This window comes from Palaemon carinicauda, chromosome 18 (genome assembly GCF_036898095.1).
Source record: "Palaemon carinicauda isolate YSFRI2023 chromosome 18, ASM3689809v2, whole genome shotgun sequence".
In the NCBI taxonomy this organism is placed as follows: Eukaryota; Metazoa; Arthropoda; class Malacostraca; order Decapoda; family Palaemonidae; genus Palaemon; species Palaemon carinicauda.
In genome coordinates this window covers 33,243,611-33,270,762 of record NC_090742.1, presented here as the reverse complement: position 1 = coordinate 33,270,762, position 27,152 = coordinate 33,243,611, and the positions used below count along the sequence as shown (strand labels likewise).

At 34.5% G+C, this 27,152-nt stretch overlaps 1 protein-coding gene across 3 annotated transcripts in view; it reads left to right on the top strand.

Moving 5' to 3' along the window:
- LOC137657758 (monocarboxylate transporter 14-like) overlaps positions 1-27,152 on the top strand; it is a 244,032-nt gene that overhangs the window by 81,034 nt on the left and 135,846 nt on the right. The window contains exon 1 of one of the 3 annotated variants that reach the window (XM_068392247.1): positions 24,361-25,126. The exons of the other annotated variants lie outside the window; for them this stretch is intronic. Within the exon in view, the coding sequence (XP_068248348.1) occupies positions 25,085-25,126 (42 nt within the window). The 5' untranslated portion in view covers positions 24,361-25,084. Of the gene's footprint in view, positions 1-24,360; positions 25,127-27,152 lie in introns of those variants that run through there. 3 annotated transcript variants of the gene reach the window in all.

Genomic DNA, 27,152 nt, shown 5'->3' with positions numbered 1-27,152 from the left:
GTAGTATCTCAACGGGTGGCTGGTACCTAGCCAACCTATTACATAGCCAGAGAGGGCAAAAGTAGGTAGCAAAACTCCCAATGTTTAGAAATATGAGGAGAGGGAATACATGGGTCATTGCGTGTCACTTGTGTATTCCTGTCAGTCGATGTCAATAATGTATGACGAGGAGTATGTTTAGCCCAGTGTCCGATGTGCTTCGTGCAGTGGCAGTTCTTGCCCGCCTTGCAAGTGCCTCCCTCTTTTCGTTTAGAAGGAGGTCAGTGGCCTTCCGGACTAGGAATGTGTGTGTGAGAGAGAGAGAGAGAGAGAGAGAGAGAGAGAGAGAGAGAGAGGGGGGGGGAGGAATCGATCTTTCCTACTTGTTGCTATTAAGACTATAGATTACATTTGGCATTTTATTGTACGTGACATAATCTTTTTTATTTAAATTTTTCTTTTGTATTGATATGCATGTCTGCATTCAAGTTATAGATCAATTTTTCTATAAGAGTGCACTTCAGTGTTTGCATTCTCGATGGTTTTTTATGCTCCAGTTCACCATTGTTTATGATGATGTTTTTTTTTTTAACATTTTTATTTGAGGTAATTATCCTGAAATTTGTGTTTACCTAATTCACTTTAATCGAACACGTAGACACGTACAAAAAAAAATGCAATTGCCAAATGAAGAAATATAAATAAATTATGCAAGCAGAAGCGTTTTGAATTTTAATCTGGCAATTGCAATAGTTTCAACAATGTTGAAATATGGATGTTTTGTTTAATCTATCTTTTTGGGGGCTTTCAATATTCTAATTTGTTAATTTAGAATTTTGTTTAATCTATCTTCTTTGGGGCTTTAAATATTCTAATTTATTAATTTAGAATTTTCTTATGATATCCAATTTCTGAAAGAACTCTGGACCTTGTCTTCCACTTCGCTCTAACGATGAGGTCACAAAAAGCACATTCGTATTTAACATTGTTTAATTCTAGCCACCTCTTTACATTGGTGTATTGACCTCGGTTAGTGTTTGCCTATTAAATTCTATTATTTATTTTACGTCTCGATGGCGGTCATTGATATATATATATATATATATATATATATATATATATATATATATATATATATGTGTGTGTGTGTATATATATATATATATATATGTATATTGATATATATATATATATATATATATATATATATATATATATATATATATATATATATATTTGTGTGTGTATGTATATATATATATATATATATATATATATATATATATATGTATGTATATGTGTGTGTGTATGTGTGTATATGTATATTATTATTATTATTATTATTATTATTATTATTACTTGCTAAGCTACAACCCACGTTGGAAAAGCTGATAGCTATAAGCCCAGGGTCTCCAACAAGGGAAAATAGCCCTGTGAGGAAAGGGAGCAAGGAAAAATAAAATCTCTTAAGAACAGTAACATTAAAATAAATATTTTCTTAATAAACTATAAAAAACTTTAACAAAACAAGAGGAAGAGAAATACCATAGAATAGTGTGCCTGAGTGTACCCTCAAGCAAGAGAACTCTAACCCAAGACAGTGGAATACTATGGTACAAATGCTATGGCACTACCCAAGACTAGAGAACAATGGTTTGATTTTGGAGTGTCCTCCTAGAGTAGCTGCTATCCATAGCTAAAGAGTCTCTTCTACCTTTACCAAGAGGAAAGTGGCCACTGAACAATTTCAGTGCAGTAGTTAACCCCTTGAGGGAAGAAGAATTGTTTGATAATCACAGAGTTGTTAGTTGTATGAGGAGAGATGGAAATCTGTAAAGAATAGGCCAGACTATTCAGTGTATGTGTAGGCAAAGGGAAAATGAACAGTAACCACAAAGAAGAATTCAATGTAGTACTGTTTGGCCAATCAAAGGACTCTACAACTTTCTAGCGGTAGTATTTCAACGGATTGCTGGTGCCATGGCCAGCCTACACACACACACACACACACATATATGTGTATATATATATATATATATATATATATATATATATATATATATATATATATATATATATATATGAAAAAATATGTGAGGAAAGCTGTACCGCTGTATACGTTCAAATTAAAAACAAAAGGAGCAGGGATGTTTGCGTCGCCATTTTTGCATCAGCTTTAAATGAAAAAAAAAAAAAATCTGGCAACATGAAATCTGCCAACCTCCTTCCTACCCTGATTTGTTACAGTCCCAATGACGTCACTGACAATCAAACGCAGATCCGCACGAAACCGGAAATGAATCTTCCTTGACTTTGCGTCGTCACTTGGCTTCCCTCCAATTTTGGGAGTGAGGAGAAACTCTTCCAAAAATTGTATTACGCTGCATTAACGGATGCCACATTTTCCCTCGTTTCATCCAACCACCGCAGGAGAACCTTTGGCGCCAACCTCTCCTGTTTCGCGACTCGCTAGGGGCGGTGGAACATAGCCGCGTTTTCTTCCACCTTTTAGAATATTGCCGCCAAACTTTCTACTAAGTGGCCAAATTTGGGGGCTAGATTAGTAAAACGCATGTTCATGCTCTTGCGATATTGCTTGAGATTGCATGACTTCTCTGTGGGCACCTGGCGCTGCGTGTAGTTGCAAGATGCTAAGAAATAGTATTATGATCGTCTGGGTCCGTCCTTTACTCTTCCTCTCTTCAAGCTTTGTGCTTATCTTTCTTTTGTCAAGTTAGGGGCATCTTTTTATAATAAAACATTTTTCATCAGAATTATTATTATTATTATTATTATTATTATTATTATTATTATTATTATTATTATTATTATTATTATTATTGGAAAGTCATCTGTAAAATGCTGCGAACTGACAAAACAAATTTCCACACAATAGATTTTCCTTGTAAAAAAAAGGGGATAACAATGTCAAGAGTACTACAGAGAAACTAACAAATAAATATATATTACATTATCAAGAGAAAGTTTTAGTTACTAAACTCTAGATAATCACTGTAACTACATGTTTTTAGTACAATTGGTGCCGATTGGCTTGATAGATCGAGGCAATTTAATGGTGTTGATTGATTATTTAAACAGGTTTTCCACGCTTTGTGTTCTAGAGTATATTGTTGTGTCCTTCAACATACGTGACTATATGTGTTTCATATGTTTATATCTACGTTTGTATGTATCTTGAGTTTATTATGTATATGTGCTTATGTTCATAAATGCACTATTTGAATCGTATAATTCGTATTGGATATATGCAATGAGGAATGTCCATTCTCTGCGTGACTGGATCCCTGGAGCTTAGCAACGGCAATTGTTTTAGTCTTATAAAACGTACAGAAGCTTTCTGGAATAGTTATATCTCATTCACACAGTGACGTTGCTCTGGAGAGTACGCTGAAGGGAGTCAAATATCCCTTGGGTTCCATTATTCATTAACACCTAAGACAATCGTTATTGATCTCCACGTCCAGAGACCCTAGTTTGCAAGAGCACCTTCAGTCTGTCTCTTATTATTATTATTATTATTATTATTATTGTTGTTGTTGTTGTTGTTACACGCCAAGTTGAAACTCTTGTTGGAAAAAACGAGGCAATAAGCCCAAAGGCTCCAATAAGGAAAAACACCCCAGTGAGGAAAGGGAACAAAGAAATAAATAGAGTACTAGAGAAGTAATAAATAATCTAATTAAAATATTTTAAGAATAGTAAGAGCATTAAGTTAGATCTTCCATATAATGTTTTTTTTTTTGGGGGGGGGGGGGGAGATTTCAGTGAAATATTGGGAATTATTGGCCATAACCCACGGGTGATTTTAATAGAATTTAAAGTCAGAAGAAAATCCAGGATTAATCTAAATTTTACATTTTATTTATACTTTTTTTTTCGTAAGCCGTGAGATATTAACAAAAAGCAATTTTTAGTTACTCTGACTTTGGGGAAGGCATCTCTCTCTCTCTCTCTCTCTCTCTCTCTCTCTCTCTCTCTCTCTCTCTCTCCATTCTGCTGTCCGTGCACGTTACCCTAACTCATAGAGCTAGTCTCTTTTTAACTTGATTCACGGGAATGACGTCACCATCCTCTTTGAGCTTATTAGAGAAATGAGGACGAATAGCCCAAAGAGAATGGAGGTAAAGGAACCAAGTGTTATTTAGAGAGAGAGAGAGAGAGAGAGAGAGAGAGAGAGAGAGAGAGAGAGAGAGAGTTTTAATAAAGCTACAGAAATTTTGCGGGTTCAACAAACACAGAGGGATGTGATGCACTTAACGAACAGATTGACAGAATACATCCCTGGATAAGTGTATAGTATATTTCTTTCTACTGACAGAGAATGGAATGTCCCTGTTAACAGAACAAATGTAAAGTAAGGTTACTTTTGTTCTGGAGAAAACATGTACAAGATATGAAAACCGATTGCATTTACAGTATGTAAAGCTATAAATCTTGTATTGCCGTCAAGAAATTTGATATGACTAATACTTACCCTTGTGTTAATGGTTCATCAATGGCTGATAAACCTTCGTAGCATGAGTGTGTGTATGTGTGTGTGTTTTTTTTTTTTTTTATAATAGCCGGCTGGCAAAGGCATCAACGGGCCCCCCCCCCCCCCCCTTGAGATGCTATCGCTAGGGCAATTGGTCCTTCTGTCTTATTCTTTCCACATTCTCTTCTTTCCTCTTACACTTGAGAACACTAAAATAACCGAAAAAAAAATTCTCTTTCACTCAAGGAGTTAACTAGCAATGGTAAGTAGCTCTTCTAGGAGAACACTCCAAAATCAAACCATTGTTCTCCAGCCTTGAGTAGTGCCATAACTTCTGTACCAAGGTCTTCCACTGTCTTGGGTTAGATTCTCCTGCTTGAGGGTACACTCACACTATTCTATTTAGTTCCTTATTTTCTTTCCTCACTGGACCATTTTCCCTGTGAGAGCTTTTGTGCTTATAGCAGCCTGCTTTTCCAACTAAACTTGTAGCCTTGCTAGTACTAATAAGAATTTGATCCCGGGTATTGGATGTAGCTTACGAATTTCCTACACATTCCTTTTTTTTTTTTTTTAAATCTCGATGTATGTCTTCAACAATATAGTGTGGTAGAATGTTATCAATAAAATCATGTGTTGAATGAAAATAAAGGCTCTATTCAGTGTACCATATAATTATTTTCAATTGTCTTAAATTATATTATTTTTCTTATATAGGGCATCATCTGATGTAAAATAGAATATCCTACATAGAGTTGAATGTCATTAATGTTACATAATACCCAAAACTATTGTGCGAAGGACCTTCGACAGGTTCCCACGTTAAAACCGGATCAAACCGGTTATTATGATCTCTTCCTAATAAGGGAAATGTCCCAATGGCTTAATTGAGGTCGACCCAACAGGATAAGTGCCACCAGGCGACTTGTCTGAGGATGAGATACACAAAGGGACAGGTAGAGGGGCTAGGGGGAGGGGGAGATAGTGTACTGTATGCTAACAGGATTGTTATTAAAACTTCTCATGGGTCCATCCTCCAGACATCAGGGCTTTAAATTTAATGCCAGTGGTCCTGCCCTGTCGTCAAGATATCTAATTTATGTATAGAAATATATATATATATATATATATATACATGTATATATAGTGTATATATATATATATATATATATATATATATATATATATATATATATATATATATATATAATGTGTGTGTATGTATGTGTGTATATATATACGTATATATATATATATATATATCTATATATATATATATGTGTATATATATATATTATACATACATACATACATACATACATACATATGCACACACCCATACCCTCAATATAAAGCTGCAAGATAAGGAGGGAAATTATATTATCTGGGGTTGTTACGTTACAACGTGCTATTGAGGAGCCTTCTCTGGGTTGATGAAGTAACTAGTCCATAATTCAGCCGTTGGAATATGAATTTGACGGTGGCGTAATGCAATTTTTTTTCTGCAGCCACCTCATGTTAGTGTAAATGCCTTATTGTTGAATAATTCGGATGGGGATGTAATACAAATATCCATTTTGTTTGTTGCTGTAAATGCAACGAAACCTCTGAGGAATCCGAAGTTTCCCGTGATTGATCTGGGAGCTCTTATGGACCCCAATGCGGATAGAGAGAGAGAGAGAGCTCTTTAGTGGGCGTGTGGGGCGTGTGGGCGGAGTTTGTTTGGACACACAATCTCTCTCTCTCTCTCTCTCTCTCTCTCTCTCTCTCTCTCTCTCTCTCTCTCTCTAAATTCAGTCTGTATCGTTATATATATATATATATATATATATATGTGTGTGTGTGTGTGTGTGTGTATCTATCTATCTATCTATCTATCTATCCATGAGCCCTGTCTTTTAGTTTGTCTGCATTTATTTAACTTTTGGTTTGTGCACTCATGTTTGTGTCTAACAATTTTGTGTGAATCCATAGCTCTATTAGATGTCCGACTGTCTTTCTATCTCTATTTAAATCGAGTTTATAGTGTACTGATTTGCAAAAATATGAAATTTAGGTATTGTTGACAATAAACTGATATAGCTTTTATTAGACAATCGATTTTATTTACTTATTCATTTCCAAATAGGAATAGATGGCAAAAAATTGTATTCAAGCTAAAATTTTAACCATTGCAATTTTACATTACTCTAATTTTTATGCAGATAGTTAATTGGTTTCAATAAAAGTGACGTTACAACACTTGAGGTCATCCACGCCCTTAAATGCTTATGTAAATTGTATCACTAGTTAACACCGCAACGTGAAATAAATTTTAGTACGTTCTTTTAATATCCTCTTTAGAGACTATCTTTAAGAACATTCTCCTTTGATAGTGTCATAAAACTGGCCGACTGCGTCGTTAGGCCCTTGTTGTCTTCAAATAGATCCCCTTGTAGTAAATGGTAAATGGTTTTGAAAATTCATCCACATTAGTGCATTTCTTAAATTTACTAAAATGATGAAATATAAAATCGCATCCACCAAGGCCATCGATGCAGAATTGACCTGGATGTGTACGAAACAACTCGCACAGAGTAATGGACGCTTAACTTGAGAGTTTTCAAGTATTTCCGGCCACCGTTTATACGCAAATCCAGTGAAAATCCAACTTCGGACTCGTGATGATAGGGAAACTGGTCGATATTCATCCCTTATGTTACAACGATATGTTTCATATGTGAGTTATGATTGCCATTATTATATCCGGTTGATCATTCAATCTCATATCTTTAAAGAATGGCTATCTCTCTCTCTCTCTCTCTCTCTCTCTCTCTCTCTCTCTCTCTCTCTCTCAAGGAAATCTTAGACAGGTTTGGTTTCATAAGTATGATGGTGTTGTCAGTCAAATGAGTGGTTGAGGTAACTTGGATGTCAGTGAATATCTCTCTCTCTCTCTCTCTCTCTCTCTCTCTCTCTCTCTCTCTCTCTCTCTCTCTCTCTCTCTCTCTCTCTGTATTAATGTTATAACTAACGTAAATGTTATTAATATAAAAGTGCACCTAGGCAAGAAATTCATGTATTATATCATATATTGAATTAGATATTTGTATTTGAATGTTTTAGTAATCTATGTTTTGTTTATTTTGATATATATTTTCAATTGCTTTTTATGACAATCGCAATATCTCCGAGGAAAGACCAGTAGCCAATAAAATCACGAAATGAATGGTCAGAAGTAAAATAAATTTAAATTATATCAATTTAATATAATTCGGCTTTCCTTCATATACCCATTGTTACAAGTCGGACGTGTTTCAAAATATATCTTAGTGTATTTTAATATTATCGTTGCTAAGTAAAGCAATTACTGCCAGATTTAGCTTTAATCTTGAAGCAGCCGACCGAAAAAAAAGGTATTGTGTTACGACAAGATTCGCACTTGTAACTGGATATGTACAAATGTGTCTGAAAATACCCCGTGGTAAGATTGGGTGTCGTGTGGCAGACCTGTGTCTTATCATATGTTAGCAGGTCTTTTAGGAGAAGGGCACTCCAAAATCAAACCATTGTTCTCTAGTCTTGGGTAGTGTCATAGCCTCTGTACCATGGCCTTCCACTGTCTTTTATTAGAGTTCTCTTGCTTTAGGGTACGCTTGGGCTCGCTGTTCTATCTTATTTCTATTCCTCTTGTTTGTTTTGAAATTTGTATAGTTTATATATAAAAGATCTAATGTAATGTAACTGTTCTGGAATAATTTTATTTTGGTTATATATTTCTTCTCTTTTAGCTTATCTAATTCCTTATTTCCTTTCCGCACTGTGCTATTTTTCCCTGTTGGAGCCTTTGGGCTTATAGCATCTTTCTTTTCCAACTAGGGTTGTAGCTTGGTTTTTAATAATAATAATAATAATAATAATAATAATAATAATAATAATAATGATAATAATAATAATGATAATAATAATAATAACTGAATGTCATATTAAAAGCCATCCTCCCGTTTCTGTGTATATCTAAACATACACACGCACACACACACATGTATAGTACTGATAAATTGCCTCTGTACCATAGTGTTCCACTGTCTTGGGGTAGAGTTCTTTTGCTTGAGGGTACACTCGGGAACATTATTCTGTCATGTTTCCTTTAATCTTGTTATTTTAAAGTTTTTATAGTTTATAGGAGAAAGATGTATTTCGTTGTTATTATTGTTGTTATTATTGGGCTTATAGCATCCTGCTTTTCCAACTAGGGTTGTATCTAAGCAAGTAATAATAATAATAATAATAATAATAATAATAATAATAATAATAATGATAATAATGATAGTAGTAATAGTAATAATAATAATAATAATAATAATAATTCCGTTTGAAATGTTATGCCTTTTTTTCAAGCTACCTGACTGACAATAATATGCTTTTGAAACTTTTTTTAGCGCAAAATTTCTGTCAGGTAAAGCTTGCAATTTCCGCAACTGCACGTTTTAGCCATGCTCGGACACAAGTCAGCATGCAATAATTCTTTTTTTAAAGGGTTTCTTTTGCCTATCCTGAGAGTTTACACACGTGTGCCTCGCTGGAGCCCTGGTAACAGACGGAGGTTCAGCATGGGTCACTGACCTTTGCTTCGAAGTTAAAAGCCTATGAATGAAAATGGAAGAAACCTTAACGGGTTATTTTTGGCTTGATTTTGTTAAGATTAAAACATTGACTCAATAAATAAAAGTAAATTTATAAAAAATAATGCCTTTAAGAATTGATTCTATCATATGTTTTCTATTCACAAATGTTGGAATAGAGAGCTTTCTTAATTATTTAGATATAGTACTCAATATGTTGGTGGCTTTTCTTTAATAACTAGTCAGTTTCTGCTTTTATTTTGTATAGAAAGTACTTCATTATGTCCTTACCGCTAGGCTGGAGTCTCTCTCTCTCTCTCTCTCTCTCTCTCTCTCTCTCTCTCTCTCTCTCTCCTCAATTATTTTATTATCAGAAGGTATTTCACTGGAGAGAGAATGTTAGAGCCGCGAGGCTTAAAACTGTTGTAGGGAGGGATACCGTTCTTTATTGTTGTTATTGTTATCATAATTAGCTAAGCTACAACCTTATTTGGGAAAATATGATTTTATAAGTTCAAGGGCTACAACAGGGAAAATAGCCCAGCGAGGAAAGGAAATAAGGAAACAAATAGTAGAGTGTGCCTGAGAGTACCTTCAAGCAAGAGGACTCCATTCCAAGACAGTGCAAGACTATGAAAAAGAGGCTATGGCATTACCCATGATTAGAGAACAATGGTTTGATTTTGTAGTGTCCTTCTCTTAGAAGAGTTCCTTGCCATATTTAGAGAGTCTCTTTTACCATTACCAAATGGAAATTAGCCACTGAAAAATTACAGTGCAGTAGTTAACCCCCTGTGTGAAAATTTTTTTTTCGGTTATCTTAGTGTTGTCAAGTGTGTGAGGACAGAGGTGAAGGTGTAAATAATACAACAGAATATTTTTTATTTTTTATACGTGAAGGCAAAGAAAAAATGAGCCATAACCTGGAATCAGGTATCAAGGTATTTTAAAGGTCGCTCATGAATGGCCAAGACAAGGGACAGTTACAATGTCCTAGAGACTGACCATATATATACATACTAGAGTACCCAAGCTGTAAAAAATGACGTCTAAATGTTTACATAAATATGCAACTACATCCCGCTATTTTGGCAATTTGTGGGAGAATATGGTTTTCGAGTGTACTTCTCGCGTTACCCCCTTCTCACCATGGTATTACTACTCCCTCTTACTCCCTTAGCGGGATAGTATATATATATATATATATATATATTTATATATATGTATATAATGTGTATGTATATGCTATATATATATATATATATATATATATATATATATATATATATATAATATATATATAATGTGTATGTATATGCTATATATATATATATATATATATATATATATATATATATATATATATATATTTATATATATATATATATTTATATATATATATATATATATATATATATATATATATATAGAGATTAACAATTAGAATAAAATATTTTAAGAACAGTTTTAATAACATAAATCTTTCATATATAAGCTATAAATACTTATACTTAACAAAGAAAAACACGAGGAATAGAAATAAGACACTCAAGCAAGAGAACTCTAACCCAAGACAGTGGAAGACCATGGCACAGAGGCTATGGCACTACCCGAGACTTAGAGAACAATGGTTTGATTTTGGAATGTCCTTCTCCTAGAAGATATGCTTATCATAGCTAAAGAGTTTCTTCTACCCTTACCTAGAGGAAAGTAGCAACATAGCATATATTGCAGTAGTAACCCCTTGAGCGAAGAAGAATTGTTTGGTAATATCATTGTTGTCTGGTGTATGAGGACAGAGGGAAAGGTGGAAAAAAAGGCCAGACTATTCGTTGTATGTGTAGGCAAAGACAAAATTAGCCGTGACCAAAGAGAGGGATCCAATGTTAAAGGACCCATAACGCTCTAGCGGTAGTATCTCAACGGGTGGTTGGTGCCCTAGCCAACCTTCTACCTATTAGGGGAGATGTTCAGCGTCCAAGCTTCCTCTTAACCCAAGCTAGGACCAAGGAGGGCCAAGGAATGGTTGCTGATGACTCAGCAGGTAGACTTATAGGCGGCCTAAACCTCCCATTCTTATTACACAAGGATGGTGAGGTCTCAGTCACTATAAGAAACTATCAAGTCTGTTTGGGTCTCGAACCCTAGTCCAACAGATTGTGAGACTGGGACGTTTCAAGTAGACCACCACAACTAGAAATTCTGAGGGGCGAGAAAGCTAAACGTTCTAAGCTGCGTTGCACAAGCAAGACTAGTTTGAAAACTCTGCATCTACCCTGTGGCAACAATGGAATCTTGAACTTCATAGGAGAAAGAAGAGAAACAGCATAGGTGGGACTGCAGAAACTGCTCCATTGCAGAGATCAATCAGCCCACAATTTGTCATAAGGAAAGCAGCTCCTCCATCCAAATGAAATTGAATTCGAGATCAACACAGATCATAAATCTAAATTCTGAGGGGGCGAGTAAGCCTCACAAATTATTCTGCTTTCCTGAAGAAACGACGTCAATCCCGTTTCAAAAATGGAATCTTAAGTCGAAGAGGGGGACGAGCGTGAGAGATTGACCATCAAATTTTGTGAAGCCTAATGAAAATTCATTGATGTATTTCACATTGATCTTGATTTTTCTAATTTTAAAGAATCTTAGTTTTTATTTATAAATTGAGGTTAATTCATTTCTATCAAATATATTTATGTACCTTAAAATTTTGACCATCATACCCTTTATATTGAAGTGTAATTCCATCGCTCAACCAATGTAGCCCTAAAGAAAAGTCGTAAAAATGTGATTGGAAAGACGTGTCCTCCGAGACTAAATAATAAATGGAAAACGTAAATGCAGTTTTGCTGCTATCATGAAAACTATCTGGAGAACAGTTTTTCCGGAGAGATGCTGTCTTCGATTTTTCGACGCCACTGAGTTATTGTCTATTCATTATAAAAGTAAAATAACATGCCCATATATATATATATATATATATATATATATATATATATATATATGTATGTATATTTATATATAAATATGTGTGTATATATGTATATATATGTATATATATATATATATATATATATATATATATATATATATATATTTATATATATGTATAAATATGTGTGTATATATGTATTTATATATCATATATATATATATATATATATATATATATATATTATATATATGTATATCTATGTGTGTGTGCGCGTGTGCCTGTAAAATGTGTAAAGATATGCAGACATGCATACATACACATATGTATTTATGCGTATCTTTGTATGTCTGCATGTATATCGTAACACACCACACATGTATATATATATATATATATATATATATATATATATATATATATATATATATATATATATATATATATATGTATGTATATTACAGTAGAACAAGTTAGAAACATAATTCTTGTATGAGATACATAAAAAGAAAAATATGAAAAATGTCAATTAAGTTAGCTTTCTTAATTCATTTCAAATAGATAGATTTTTAATGTAATTTGGTTTTACGATTTATTGGCATTCATAAACTTTCAACTTTTTTCTAATTCTAATTCCGAGTCACCATAGATATTCAAAGTAAAAGACATATTGCTATATATGATTATGGTTCATAATCTTCAATAGATGCTGGATGTGGTACAGTATCCTCAGACAAAACAAGTTAGTTCTCATCACGTAGTGAAGCATCAGTAATTACATCTGAACAATCTGCGATTTTATTATTAATTGTCATTATTAAGCCACTTGAAGATAAGGTGAATCATAAGTCTCTCATTTATACTTATTCTGGAAGTGTCATAGAAGCCCTAAAAGGATATAAGCATAAGAATTAACTGGTATTACTTGAACTTAAATTTTATTCCCAAAGGCTGAATGTTGAAATAAGCTGGATTCCTGGTGTTGTTATTAAGGAAAAGGCGGATGCTGCTGCTAAATCAGCCATAAATTTATCACATAAGAAAATTAAACTTAACTTATTTATTATTATTATTATTATTATTATTATTATTATTATTATTATTAGCTAAGCTACAACCCTAGTTAGAAAAGCAAGATACTATGTGCCCAAGGGCTTCAATAGGGAAAAAGAGCCCAGTGAGGAAAGGAAATAGATAAACGATATGAGAAAAAATTAACAATAAAATACTTTAAAAACATTAACAACATCAAAACAGATATGTCATATATAAATTATAAAAAGTTTTATGTCCGCCTGTTCAATATTTGCTGCAACTTTGAACTTTTGAAGTTTTACCGATTCAACTACCCGATTGGGAAGATCATTCTATAACTTGGTCACAGCTGGAATAAAACTTCTAGAATAATGTTTAGTATTGAGCCTAATGATGAAGAAGGCCTAACTATTAGAATTAACTGCATGCCTAGTATTACAAACAGGATGGAAGTGTCCGAGAAGATCTGAATGTAAAGGATGATCAGAATTATGAAAAAGCTTATGCAACATGCATAACGAACTAATTGAACGACGCTGCCAAAGATTAAGATTTAGATCAGGACTAAGAAATTTAATAGACCGTAAGTTTCTGTCCAACAAATCAAGATGAGAATCAGCAGCTGAAGACCAGACAGGAGAACAATACTCGAAACAAGGTGAAATGAAAGAATTAAAATACTTATTCAGAATAGATTGATCACTAAAAATCTTGAAATACTTTCTCAATAAGGTAATTTTTTGTGCAATTGAAGAAGACACAGACCTAAGTGTTTCTCAAAAGTAAATTTGCTGTCGAGAATAACACCTAAAATTTTAAGTCACACAAAGTTAAAGAAACATTATCAATGCTGAGATCTGGATGTTGAGAAGCCACTGTCCTTGATCTACTTATAATCATACTTTGAGTTTTGTTAGGATTCAACTTCATGCCCCATAATTTGCAACATGCATTAATTTTACCTAGATCTCTATTAAGTGATTCATTAATCCCAGATCTACATTTAGGAAATGGAATTGAGGCAAAGAGTGTAGCATCATCTGCATATGCAACAAACTTGTTTTCTAGGCCAAACCTCATGCCATGGGTATATAGTATGAAAAGTTATAAAGATTATATAACCATCATGAAGCATTTCATAATAGAAAAATGGCAAGCAGTCAAAATAATGAACCTGATTATAATATATTTAAACAAATTAAGTCAATTGTTTCTCTGTGGGAATCCTCAGAACAGAGGACAAAATAACGTCAGTAATTTCAGCAAGGTTGCGTATTGGTCATACTAAATTGACGCATGGATTTTTATTGTGCACACCTCATGAAGCACTTCCCAGGTGCAGTAGTAGTACACTAAACTATATATATATATATATATATATATATAAATGTGTGTGTGTGTGTGTGTGTGTGTGTGTATAAAGAAAAAAATTGCGACTGTAAATTTGTTAAGGGAAAGATATTTAATTTTTGTTAATAAAAGTTTTTCTGACATTTTATCGGAATCTGAGTTTCTCTGTTATTTAATGTTAAAATTTTCAAGAAGAATTGGTTTTGAAGATAAAATTTAGATTTCGATTAATACAGATTTTATCATAATGTTTTATCTCTTAAATTTGTTTCTTTTCTTATATAATGGATTTAATATATATAATATTTTCTCCAAAATTTATTCAAGCCAGCTCTTTATATACCTCCCTCACCCATGTTAGGAATTTTATGAGATTCTATTCATAATACTTTAATCTTTTGCATGGACTTCATCCTTATCCAACATCATTGACGAAAGTAATAAATGATACGCTATCCGTGAACTCTGTTATGTCAAGGAAATCCGTTCAACATATTTTAAATCCCAATACATATACTGTAGTATATCTAATCTGACTGACCTCAGATATTTTCTGTAAGACAAGGCCGGTAGAACGGCAACCATGTCTATCGAAGGCTTACAAGGTAAAAAGAATTCGATAAGGAAGGAGAGTGGACCTTGACGCTGAAGTAAAATGTTTTGTTTTGTTTGGTTTAGCCAAAACGAAACCCGTTTGACTTCTTTCGGGGTTTATCACATCCACTTACCTGCTCTGTTGCATAACGCTAACACTTGTTTAGCCAGAGGGCTGCCACGGTTTTTCCCGCGTGCCCCCATACTCTCTCTCTCTCTCTCTCTCTCTCTCTCTCTCTCTCTCTCTCTCTTTCTCGGAATCTATGCTGTATTAATCTTGGAAAATTCAAGAATGTTGTTGGTCATTTACTTATAGTTATTAATTTTAACTATTTTAACTTTTCTCCCATAAGTCTGAAATCTCGGTCCAATTCTTAAGATGTCATGCACCTACAGAGACGATAACATTAGTGCCTTATGGCTCTGTTCTTTTTCTATACTGTTGGTCGAATACTTCTCTGTAATATGAATGTCTCCAGCCTCCCGGGATTTTTATCATTTAAACAAAATGGATCTAAGTGCTGGTTTCCTGTTTCCCAACAATGGCAATTATGATATAAGCGACCGTCGGGGTGAGATGGCTTGTTTGTTTATATTTATAGGGTATACATGAGTATTAAATCATCTCATGTGATGCATATGCCCTCGTAATTACTTACTACTCGGTTTTGCGTAAAGAACTTTCATATTCCTCTGAGGCTATACTAAGAAATACAGGATACTACAGGTTCCAAAAATCTACGCAACGGTCTTCCGCACTACTTTTTTGTGTACAGTAGAATCCAGATTAAACTATTTCTATGCCAGATTGGCCCTTGTACAGATACTTGTAAAAAAGTGGGAATAGCAATGTGGAGAGTAATAAGAAGCCTGATGTGAGCCTCTGAATCCGGACCGTGACAGTTACATTTACTGTACAAGAGAATATTACAGAGTGCAGAGAATTTATTGAAGTGTGTTTTCATTCAACATTTGATGTAGTGATTCTCATAGGTATATTTTATTTGTCGCTGTTATGCTTTGATCTTTTTATCAACAGAAGACGAGATGTTTTTTAAGAAGGTTGTGAAGAAAGTTGATTGATATTATAGTTGGAAAGATGTTAGCTCTATATATATATATATATATATATAATATATATATATATACATATATACTGTATATATATATACATATATATATATATATATATGTATATGTATATATATATTTGTCGTGTTATGTCAATGAAACAATATCCAACAGATTTAGTACATATGAGAACAAAGCCCTCAGAAGAATATTAGGATAGAATTGTGAACATTAATGAAAAAAATTACTTTTTTTTTTCTTTTTTTAATTGTCACTTTATGAAGTGCATTTTGTCTTCGAAATTTTTGTGATTAATATTGTTGTTCTGGTCGTCGTTAAGTAGTGAGGGCGTTTGCCTCCACAGTGAAAGGTCCTTGGTTCGATTCTTCATGGCATTTTTCATAAAGTCTCATTAATCTCGTGTTGAGCGACGGTCAGTCGACTGTACTTAGTGTATCCTGGGCGAAGGAGGCCGATGAACTAGGGAAAATCTACCATAAACTAGAAGATTATCACCTGGAATTAGTCAAGGTTTGAGTTGGATTTTTTTTATATATAAATGAACTACAGTTGGAATGCTACCAGAAATTAAATGAGAAAGGCACAGTTTCGACAACTCGGCAAGCAATTTGATTAGTGTAGTGTGAGAGAGCGTACAGTGCAATCAGAACATCATCCTTCTCAGTTTCACAGTACTTACCCACAAGCACATGATGTGTGCACCTACGGTATCAGGAACCTTTATTAACTAACAACGCAACCACAGAGACGGACATCAATTATTACATTACAAACTAACAGGATGTGATCATTTGCTCCTCTCTCTCTCTCTCTCTCTCTCTCTCTCTCTCTCCGTAATCTCAGTGTCTAGCCGTACCCTTTTACACATTACCCTCCATTCATAACTTTGCCTCGGGTTCATTCGTGTGTTTTTTTTTTTTTTTTTTGGTGTTTGTGTTGAATCTCTCTCTCTCTCTCTCTCTCTCTCTCTCTCTCTCTCTCTCATACCGTGGTGGAGACCTTGTAGCATTATTTATTATAATGTAAATAAATTTATATTGCATAAATCATATATATTGTAGCTCCCGTTATTACAATTAGCGTAATCATTTATTTCAATATATACAATATTATCATCACGTCATTGTGATGGTGCACAAGAATGTGCTCTGAGAAAACTGCGGATGTTGTTATTAAAAGCCACGAGTTGTGTGCCTTCCTTATTTATGCCTACTACGTAGTAATATGGTTAGGAATGACCGTCACCAATAGCCCCCATTTCCTGGGTTTCCAGGTGACCTCCACTACAGGAGAGAGAGAGAGAGAGAGAGAGAGAGAGAGAGAGAGAGAGAGAGAGAGAGAGCATTCACTTGACCGTCATGCGGGTTGTTTTGATTTCATTCATTAGTTATGCCAGTGAAGATAGACAGACGTTACGTATTCATCTTTTTTTTTTTTCCATATCTGCTATAAACAAATTTAGGTCAAATTTTGCAGAAGGATCACATCACCCATGTGCCATTTGATTATTACATAGATTCTGTGATAATTCCGAATACAGGTCCACACTCGATAGCAGGATTTTTTCCAGTATTTCCAAAAATGATTCACTCCTATCACAGTTATATAATGAACTTCAAAATATTAGAGCGATTTTGAAATAAGGAGTTCCTTTGGCATAGGTGGAGGTAGACGCACTATATTTCTGTCTGATGGTCTTTTTCTCGGCACGAGGGACGAAATTCTCTCGGTCTTACTTTTTTTAGAGCAAATGTCCTTTTTCTTTCTTTTAAGAAAAGCTTTGAACAATCATCCCTCGTTTAGTTTCTGGTTATTATTCATTAGTAATTAGTAATATAAGGGTTCTCCAATACCCATTATATACTGTAAGTTTGTATGTATAAACATATATACATATGTTGAGTGAGGAAACGGGTTTTACTCCCGGTTAGGAGACCCATTAGTGAGGCTACATATAAATGATACAATTATCTGTAGGCGTTAAAGATATGCTGAGAAACTGGAAGACTGTACCCATCTGGAAGAATTTCCTCCGAACGAGAAAATTACATAATCAATGGGTGAGGTTGGTACCCAATCATAGCTGAGTGAACTTTTGGGAGGTAGCCTGGGATATATTGCAGTCTCAGAATTTCACAGCCTGATTACTCAACTCCTCGTTCATGACACCCCTGTCGCATCCAACTCTGACGTAGCATTAGGGGCATGTTTCAGTGGATCTTGTCAAACCTGACCGTGATTTTGAACCCTGGTTCATAAGGTGGAAGTATCAGACGTAATTAGCAGCTAAAATTATATATATGTATATATATATACACCCATATACATACATATATATATATATATATATATATATAATATATATATATATATATATATATATATATATATATATACATACACATTTCGTGCGGTTTGCTTGGTGTTCTTTTTGCATAAAAACGACGCATTCTGCACGTATTGTAACAAAAGTGCGCAGTCATCTTCATATTATAATATGAGATTGCTATTTCCGGCAATACTTAACAGAGACAAATAACGACAGGCTTCTGTTGCTTACTTACCATTGGATATCTGACCGCAACGTAATCATTTCTTGCTTCCACGTTTGTAAATCTTGGTTAACTGTGTATATTAAGGTCAGTGAATGATTTGCAGTTGCATTCTAATTTATATATTTTTTACTTTGGCAGAGAGGAAAAGAAAGGGAACGCATTAATTTATATTTTGAGTATCTAATCAAGTTCTCTCTCTCTCTCTCTCTCTCTCTCTCTCTCTCATCATCTCTCTCTCTCTCTCTCTCTCTCTCTCTCTCTCTCTCTCTCTCTCTTTAGTTTTGGTCATACACTATATATATACACACACATATATATGTATATTATATATATATATATATATATATATATATATATATATATATAGTTATAGTGTGTGTGTGTTTGTTTGTTCACGTGTTTTAAGATAACTTATGATTGGAAAACCTATGCGAAATTCTTGTATCTAATTGTTTAATTTCCATTTCATTAATTATATTGTATTAAGGAAATGCTTGTTCAGGCGCTCTGGTCCCCTGCTTCCGCATGGTCTTCCCTGAAATCATGAGCAATTCATATTCCTGTGCAGTGGAGATGTTGCAGACTCACCACTCACCGGACACCCCTTCTCTCTCTCTCTCTCTCTCTCTCTCTCTCTCTCTCTCTCTCTCTCTCTCTCTCTCTCTCTCTCTCAGCCAGCGAAATTAGATCAGTGGAAAACCGAAGAAATGCTATTTGTAAGTGAAGAACTTTGCAAAAGAACGGAACCGGTTTGTATTTCAGGGTTGTAGCTTCTTATCAGTTGAATCAGATCGAGTGGGCCACATGCCTTATCCTGCTTAACTCCTTCTTCCCGTTTCTGAGTTTTTCTTCTAAGGGTGGTTTCACAAACGGGTGTCAAATAAGCACCCTCCGAAGGATGTGTCACACTAGTACCATAGAGAGGTGGTGTCAAAAGGGCATTGAATAGAGAATGTGTCACAGGAGAAAAATTGCTGGTATTTTAAGTATCATGATCGTAGACGGTGTGGTGCCTCCTTCATTGGTTTTTGCGACTTTAATTGTGAACCAGTTTAAAAAGATGGGAGAAAAATGACAGAGGAAAAGGGTTTAAGATACTAAATCAAACCCTGAAACGTTCAGTGTGACGTCATCTATCAGAACATTTTACGAACGTTTTTACCATAAATATAAAAACGCCACTCACTAGGACGCGTTTCCCGCAAAGAACCAAACAGAACGACTTGTTCTCATATTGCAGGTGGATTAGATTTGATACCAGACTACGACGATGAGAGAGAGAGAGAGAGAGAGAGAGAGAGAGGAGAGAGAGAGAGAGAGAGAGAGAGAGAGAGAGAGAGAGAAGTATTTTACCGCTCCTTATAGTTTACCCCCTTTTTATACGTAGTTTGCACTTGCGCTTTTGCATATTTACTTGTTTGGAAATACAAAATCGAAATTTTTATTTGTTTATTCCCTATACGGAATGATGCTTATTTGTGTATTCATTAAGAGGAGCTCTCATGACGCTTAAATGTTTCACGCTCTTTGACTGTTAGTGTTTATCAGACTGACATGGCAATCCATGTGTTTAATTTATTTCTTTTTTATATACTGTATATTAATTTTACTTCCCTTTTTACACATATTGAAAGATAATAATAATAATAATAATAATGATTATTATTATTATTATTATTATTATTATTATTATATTATAACTCTTATTATTATTTTTTTTCTCTTGGTAGGTGTTATTTCTCACAGTTGTTTTCAGAGTTGTTGTTGATCGTTAACACTTTCCGATAACATTTGCGTGTTATCAGTGTGAAAGTTATCTTGTTATCAGACATTAGTATTAGTTATCGCTGCCACCTGCCGGTGTTATTGTGAAGATTACCCCTTGCTGACGAGCAGTTGAAATCTGTGCTCTTGTTATGTCATAAATAATTTAATTATATATATATATATTATATATATATATATATATATATATATATATGTATATATATATATATACGTGTGTATATATATATATATATATATATATATATATATATATATATATATATGTATATATATATATACGTGTGTATATATATATATATATATATATATATATATATATATACTATATATATATATATTATATATATATATATAGTATATATATATATATATATATATAGAGAGAGATGAGAGAGAGAGAGAGAGAGAGAGAGAGAGAGAGAATTCAAAGTTGAATGAATGATGCTGTTTCAAATTTTTCTTTAGGCTTGAATACTTGTTTGAGCAAGGGAGACTGACTGAGTACCTGTATTGTAAGTATAAGATCATAAGTATAATGACCCTAATAATGGTCTTCTCTCTGCTGCGCATCATTATTTGCAATATGCCCTTTAGCTGGGCCTCAAAGAACTTCACATCGTCGTAATTAAAGTTCCTTATGGAGAACCTTCCCCTCGGGCCGAGGGCCACAGGTGTGCTGTTCGAGGTGATACTTTGAGGTGGCAGAGGAGAAGGAGATATTGAAGGTCGAGAGAGAGAGAGAGAGAGAGAGAGAGAGAGAGAGAGAGAGAGAGAGAGAGAGAGAGAGAGAGAGAGAAATTGGTTGATTGATTTATCATGAATAACTTGATACAACGGGGCTAGTGCACTTAGATGTAAACATAAGCTCAGTAAATGAAAAAAATATATATTGATAAACTGGACATAGTTATCGAAACCGTATCAGAGTAGAAACGTCTGCACTGAAGCCTATTGTAGTGCAATCCAAAGTCAATAAGAAAATGGTTTCAGATGAAAAATATTTTTTAGAAGTGGAAGAAATAAAAGAGCATACTGCTTATTTTTATATTTGTTTTTAATATAACTGGAGAGTGATGTATTGTCTATGTTTTTAGTATGAGTGTCATCTCTTTATTTCCTCATTCGTGGTGGTGGCATTGCGACCTGTCTCAAAGGTTGGGGTTTAAAGTATCTCCTTGATATAACACGTATCTATTACCTAATGTACATAACATTATATGTACACACACACACAAACACTCATGTATATATATATATATATATATATATATATATATATATATATATATATATATGTGTGTGTGTGTGTGTATGCATATAAACATAATATATATACATATGTATATGTGTATACATACATATATACTGTATGTTTATATATATATACATATATACATATACATATATATACTGTACATACATACATACATATATACATATCCTTATTTATGCGAGTGTGTATGTCCGTTTTACATAAACTTGCCGAGAATCATACTACTGCTAATATCAAACAAAATTGGACATACGAAAACCCTAGTAGACTATTCCAAACAGTTGAATTATGAGTGTAGAAATCTTCATGGCCAAGCATTTCCCCTGTGGCATCAAGACGGGAATTCACCCAGGGTTCGAAGAATTACCCTAACCCCCCCCCCCCCTCCCCACCCTCCTAACTCCCAACCCCGGTCATTCGACCTCCAAAGGGGTTAAGGGGTGGGATTTGCAGGAGAGTTCTCGAGCATTCTCCTCATCCATGACTTGATCTCGACTTCACATGAATTGGGAGCGACTTAGGTTAAGGACTTTATCCTGTCTGAATGAATCTTTAGTGTTTCCTGTTACGCATTCTCTCTCTCTCTCTCTCTCTCTCTCTCTCTCTCTCTCTCTCTCTCTCTCTCTCTCTTCAGTACTTTTTGACCCTTGTAGTTTTTTTCGTGCTACTCTGCCCTGCAACCTTATATAATGTGCCAAAAAAGGTCTCTCCATTTGCATAATTGTTATTTTTCCAGGTTTTGTCAAGGAGACCGATTTCTTATCATATTTAGTTTCAATTTTTTTTATTTTTTTTTATTTATGTACTTGTTTCTCTCACACTTTTTTCACTTCATTTTTCAGTCTCATATTCAATTATTTGTATATTTTTTATATTGTTTTTATTTCTAGTCTTGTGTTCATTCATTCATTATTTTCCACATCATTCATTGCACTCATTAAATTGTCTTATTTATACATTACTAATTTCACTCGCATTCAGTTGTACATCCATATATAATTATTCAGCCATTTTGTTTGAGTCTTTAATTTTATTTATTTATTAATTTATTAATGCGTTTACGTAGTATTTAATTTGCGGATTTTTCACAATTTCTTCATAATTGAATTCGCCAATCTTTATTTATGAAAAAATCTTCTTTGGTGGTGTGATTCAATTTATATTTATATCATTGCCAATCAATGTTCTAATATATCTTCATGACTGGATTCACTTCTACACAGACATAGCACAATTTGGTTAACATCATTATAATTTATTTCACATCAATACCCTCAGAATTTAATGAACTTTTATCCATTGTACATTGAACTCTTACTATCATCACTACAATCACTTCCGCTTCATATCGTTGAATTTAATGCTATTTGGTGATGGCAACACGATCCCAAGATTGCATCTAAAAAGCGAAGCCGATGTTGCAATCCTCAAACAAACACATCCACCGAGAAAGGTCTCAGGTGTACGTAGTGTCTCACGGCCCGCTTTAATCGAGCATTGAAATTGCGTGTAGAAATTGCGTGCAGACAGCTTCTACGCGTTCCGCGCTCGAGAGTCTGATTTAGATAACAGTATTTAAATCATACACGCAACGTCAGACTAGGGTTGCAAGCAGCGGCGCCAGGTCGTACTTCTTTTCTTTTTTTTTCTCCTACGCCGGGAAGGCGCGGTGTGGGGGGACGATGCAATTGCATGTTGCCTTACATTTCTCGAACACTTGCATTCCTGCTTGCACTTCTGCTTCTGTATTTTGCAGCGGAAGTTGCTTTTTCATTACGTGGTACATACGCGCAGTGTGGAGAAATTTACATATTTGATGTATAGCTTGGTTACGTTTCGTATGCAGGCCTAATATATATATATATATATATATATATATATATATATATATATATATATATATATATATATATATATATATATTATGTATGTTTGTGTAGATGCAGAGAAAGGACTTGTATAAAGTGCAAGAATAGGATTTCCTTCCTTGAATAATTTAGATAAATTTAGAAATAAGTGACATCCCTTCTACTTAAAATTCACAATAAAAATATTTTTTGTTGATAAGTAATACTCTTACTGTTAGTTTTGCCATATATTGTATCTGAAAGTGTCGGTGTTTTTTCATTTGTGACTTTCCATTTAAAATGAATTATCTGACGTCTTAAATTGGCCTTTCCTTGTATTCTGGAGCTGATATGTAATGTTTCATCATTTTTGTTTTCGTACATTTTTCTTCATTTTAGGACTGATTTCCAATCTTTTATTATTTCAAATTGTCGCTTTCTCAACTAGTTGCACGTAGTTCGCATTTTCTACCACCCCATCCCCCAATTTCATCACATGTCAGGTCATGGGCATTAGTACCATCAAATTGGAGATGACCTTCATCTCCCCCTGCCTTCTCAGGGATGCTGTGTGTGCCCTACCATATCTCCTCACCTTCCCCTCCCCCTCCCTTTATAACCGAGGGTGTCTTTTACCTCTTGCCGTGGGGCAGCATTTGCCCCTACCTAGCTCCTCTCCCCCTCCCTCTCTAACTGCAAGAGAGAGAGAGAGAGAGAGAGAGAGAGAGAGAGAGAGAGAGGAGAGAGAGAGAGAGAGAGAGAGAGAGAGAGAGACCCGGTAGAGCTGCAGCAGCAACAGCAGCAGCAGCGACAGTAGGGTAAAGGCATGAGAGTGGCAGCGACCCGCGTCCGCGTCAGAGTGCGTTCGAAGACTGTCCCGGACTGTCGCGAGTGGGAGTTGTAGTTCATAGATTAGTGGCAGCAGTAGTAGTAATAGTAGTTGGAAGATGTGGCAGTAGTAACAGACCCTGCTGTTGAACCTTTGCCCTGGATCATCGCTATTGGCAGAGAGTTTCAAGTCATAGTCTGAGTAGCATTAGTTGTTACGATTTGCTTTTACAGATCCTCTTTTTATAGTTGTAGTGACAGTTGTCAAGTAGCACCTTTGCGACGTCCTCGGTTCACAAGCAAGCGGTGGGTTCCCCAAGGCAAATGCTTCAAGAAACTGCTAGATCGTAACCTTCTTCACGTTATCTTTTGAACCGATATAAACATTATAAGGACGTCATGCAAATCGTGTTACGTTTGTCGAGCCAACTGAATTTGCCCTGCCTCCTGATTATGTGTTTTTGGTGATTGCTAATACCGCTCAAGTAAATCCCTCTAGTGCCTTGTGTCGATTAGATATATTCTTCTACTATTTTTGTTATTTATAGTGTAAACTTAAACGCTTAATATCGTACCAGAATTTGTCAATTGATACGAAAACTTGAGCTTTAGCTTCCGAAAGACGTCGAAGCACGCTGCATACTATGAGTGTTACCAAGATCTGATGGTTGTGAAATTGCAGTCGACTCTGTAGCCCTTTCTAGCTACCAAGATGGTGCAGATGGAAGACGACAATCAGTCTGACAAGTCTTTGGTAAGTATATGAGTGATCTCTCTCTCTCTCTCTCTCTCTCTCTCTCTCTCTCTCTCTCTCTCTCGTTTCGTCTTTCAGGTGCACGGATCGAGTGGCTCTGACTCAATGGTTGCTATTATCCTCTTCATTATTTCATATACCCTCAACATGTGGATGCATCTGCTACCCAATTAAAAACGACCTAAGATTATTATTATGATTATTATTATGATTATGATAATAATATTAATAATTATTATTATTATTATGTGTGTATATCTAGCCCTGAATGAATGATAAAGATGTCGTTAATAGGAATATGTAAGTACTAGTTTCTGTATTTCTTCTTAATTGGATATATATTTTCTACTTTTAACGTGCTAGCCCATGATTTTTACACATACATATAAATTATATAAAAAGATTAGATATTTGGAAAAGAATAGATTTGCAAGTAGTTTGATGCAAAAAAAAAAAAAAGGTAAATTAATAGGAAAAAATACAAAGAATTAGTTTTGCGAAAAACCTACTGAACATTTTGATAGCCTCAAGTATTTAAAGTACAATTAAGAAGTATATAATAGCAGAATAGATTTGACTCTCTCTCTCTCTCTCTCTCTCTCTCTCTCTCTCTCTCTCTCTCTCTCTCTCTCTCTCTCTCTGGCCAGGGTAAGAGGGAGAAATGACGAAATGACCGACATAGAGAAGTATGTTGGTATGCTATCAGATCCAGAACGATAAAGACCCCTTTCAGTTTTCTAAGAATGGGATAAAGAAATACTTTGAAAGAAATGTTTTCTTAAATAGGATTTGCCGCAGCTTTTGTAAACTAGTCAATGGGAAGGATAAGCTAGTGTCCTAATTTAGCCCAAAACCGAAGTGAGGGTGGATTAAGGGAGAGAGAAAATCTAATGGGATGAGATAAAGTCGAGTTAGGGGGAAACAGGAATGAACCTTCATGATTAAACATTGAATATAGATAGAATGATATGATACCAAATAGTCTTTTATTTGGGTGTATACGAAAAACCAGAGAGGTGATCAAAATACTCAAAACTTATGGAAAATAATTAGAATTTTTCAAAAGAGTAAAATTGTAGGGTCTGCCGCAGTCATCTATTTCTTGAACTTAAGTTTACTATAGTTACTATGATTACTTTTGACATTTTTCAAATGATAAAATAATATAGAATAAACAATCCACCATGGAATAGAAGACCAATATGAGAGCCAGGTAGAGAAGGCTAAAAATCAAGAATAAAAATGAAGCAGGAAGATAAACATATTATTAAAACATTGATATAAGTAAAAAAAACATATATGTGTTTGGTGCATTAAAGTGGCATTACAGCAAAGGCAAAGGAACTAATATCTTGCATAAAGGAAGAGTGACAGGAACTATTGCTTGGACGACGGCGATGTCTTGTCAAGGCCATTCGTTGTTTGTGAATGAATGGTGAAGATCTTGAAACTTAAGATATATTCTCTCTCTCTCTCTCTCTCTCTCTCTCTCTCTCTCTCTCTCTCTCTCTCTCTGCTCATGCATTGCAATTTGTGCGTTTACTTTTGGAGTAATAATGAGGATACTGATGATTATAATACTGAGCTATTGTTAGGAAAAAACTAAGAGGAATTACACTTAGCAGGGGAACATCTGATATTGCTATAATCCTAAAGGCATTTGATTTTATTTATTGTCTAGAAAGACCATTTGACTTCTTGTCTGGACCTAATGATCTGATAATTACACTCCATATATTAGATTCTGAAAAGAAACTCTGCGTTAAATCTGACACTTGCCAGAGCATCGAAGTCATAACACCCGTTTTGAGAAACATTAAACACGCCTGGTGTCATTTAAAGTCCTACGTCTTTTTTTTTCTTTTTTTTATTAACATAGAAGAAACAGAATACATATAAAGGAGATAGTGCGGTATCTGGTGTAGGTAATCTTTCAGGGTTGATTGAAGAATTATATAATCCAATAACATATAATAAGGGTTATGGTGGCGTAAGTGGTAACTTCCCTGACTGGTGATCGCCATAC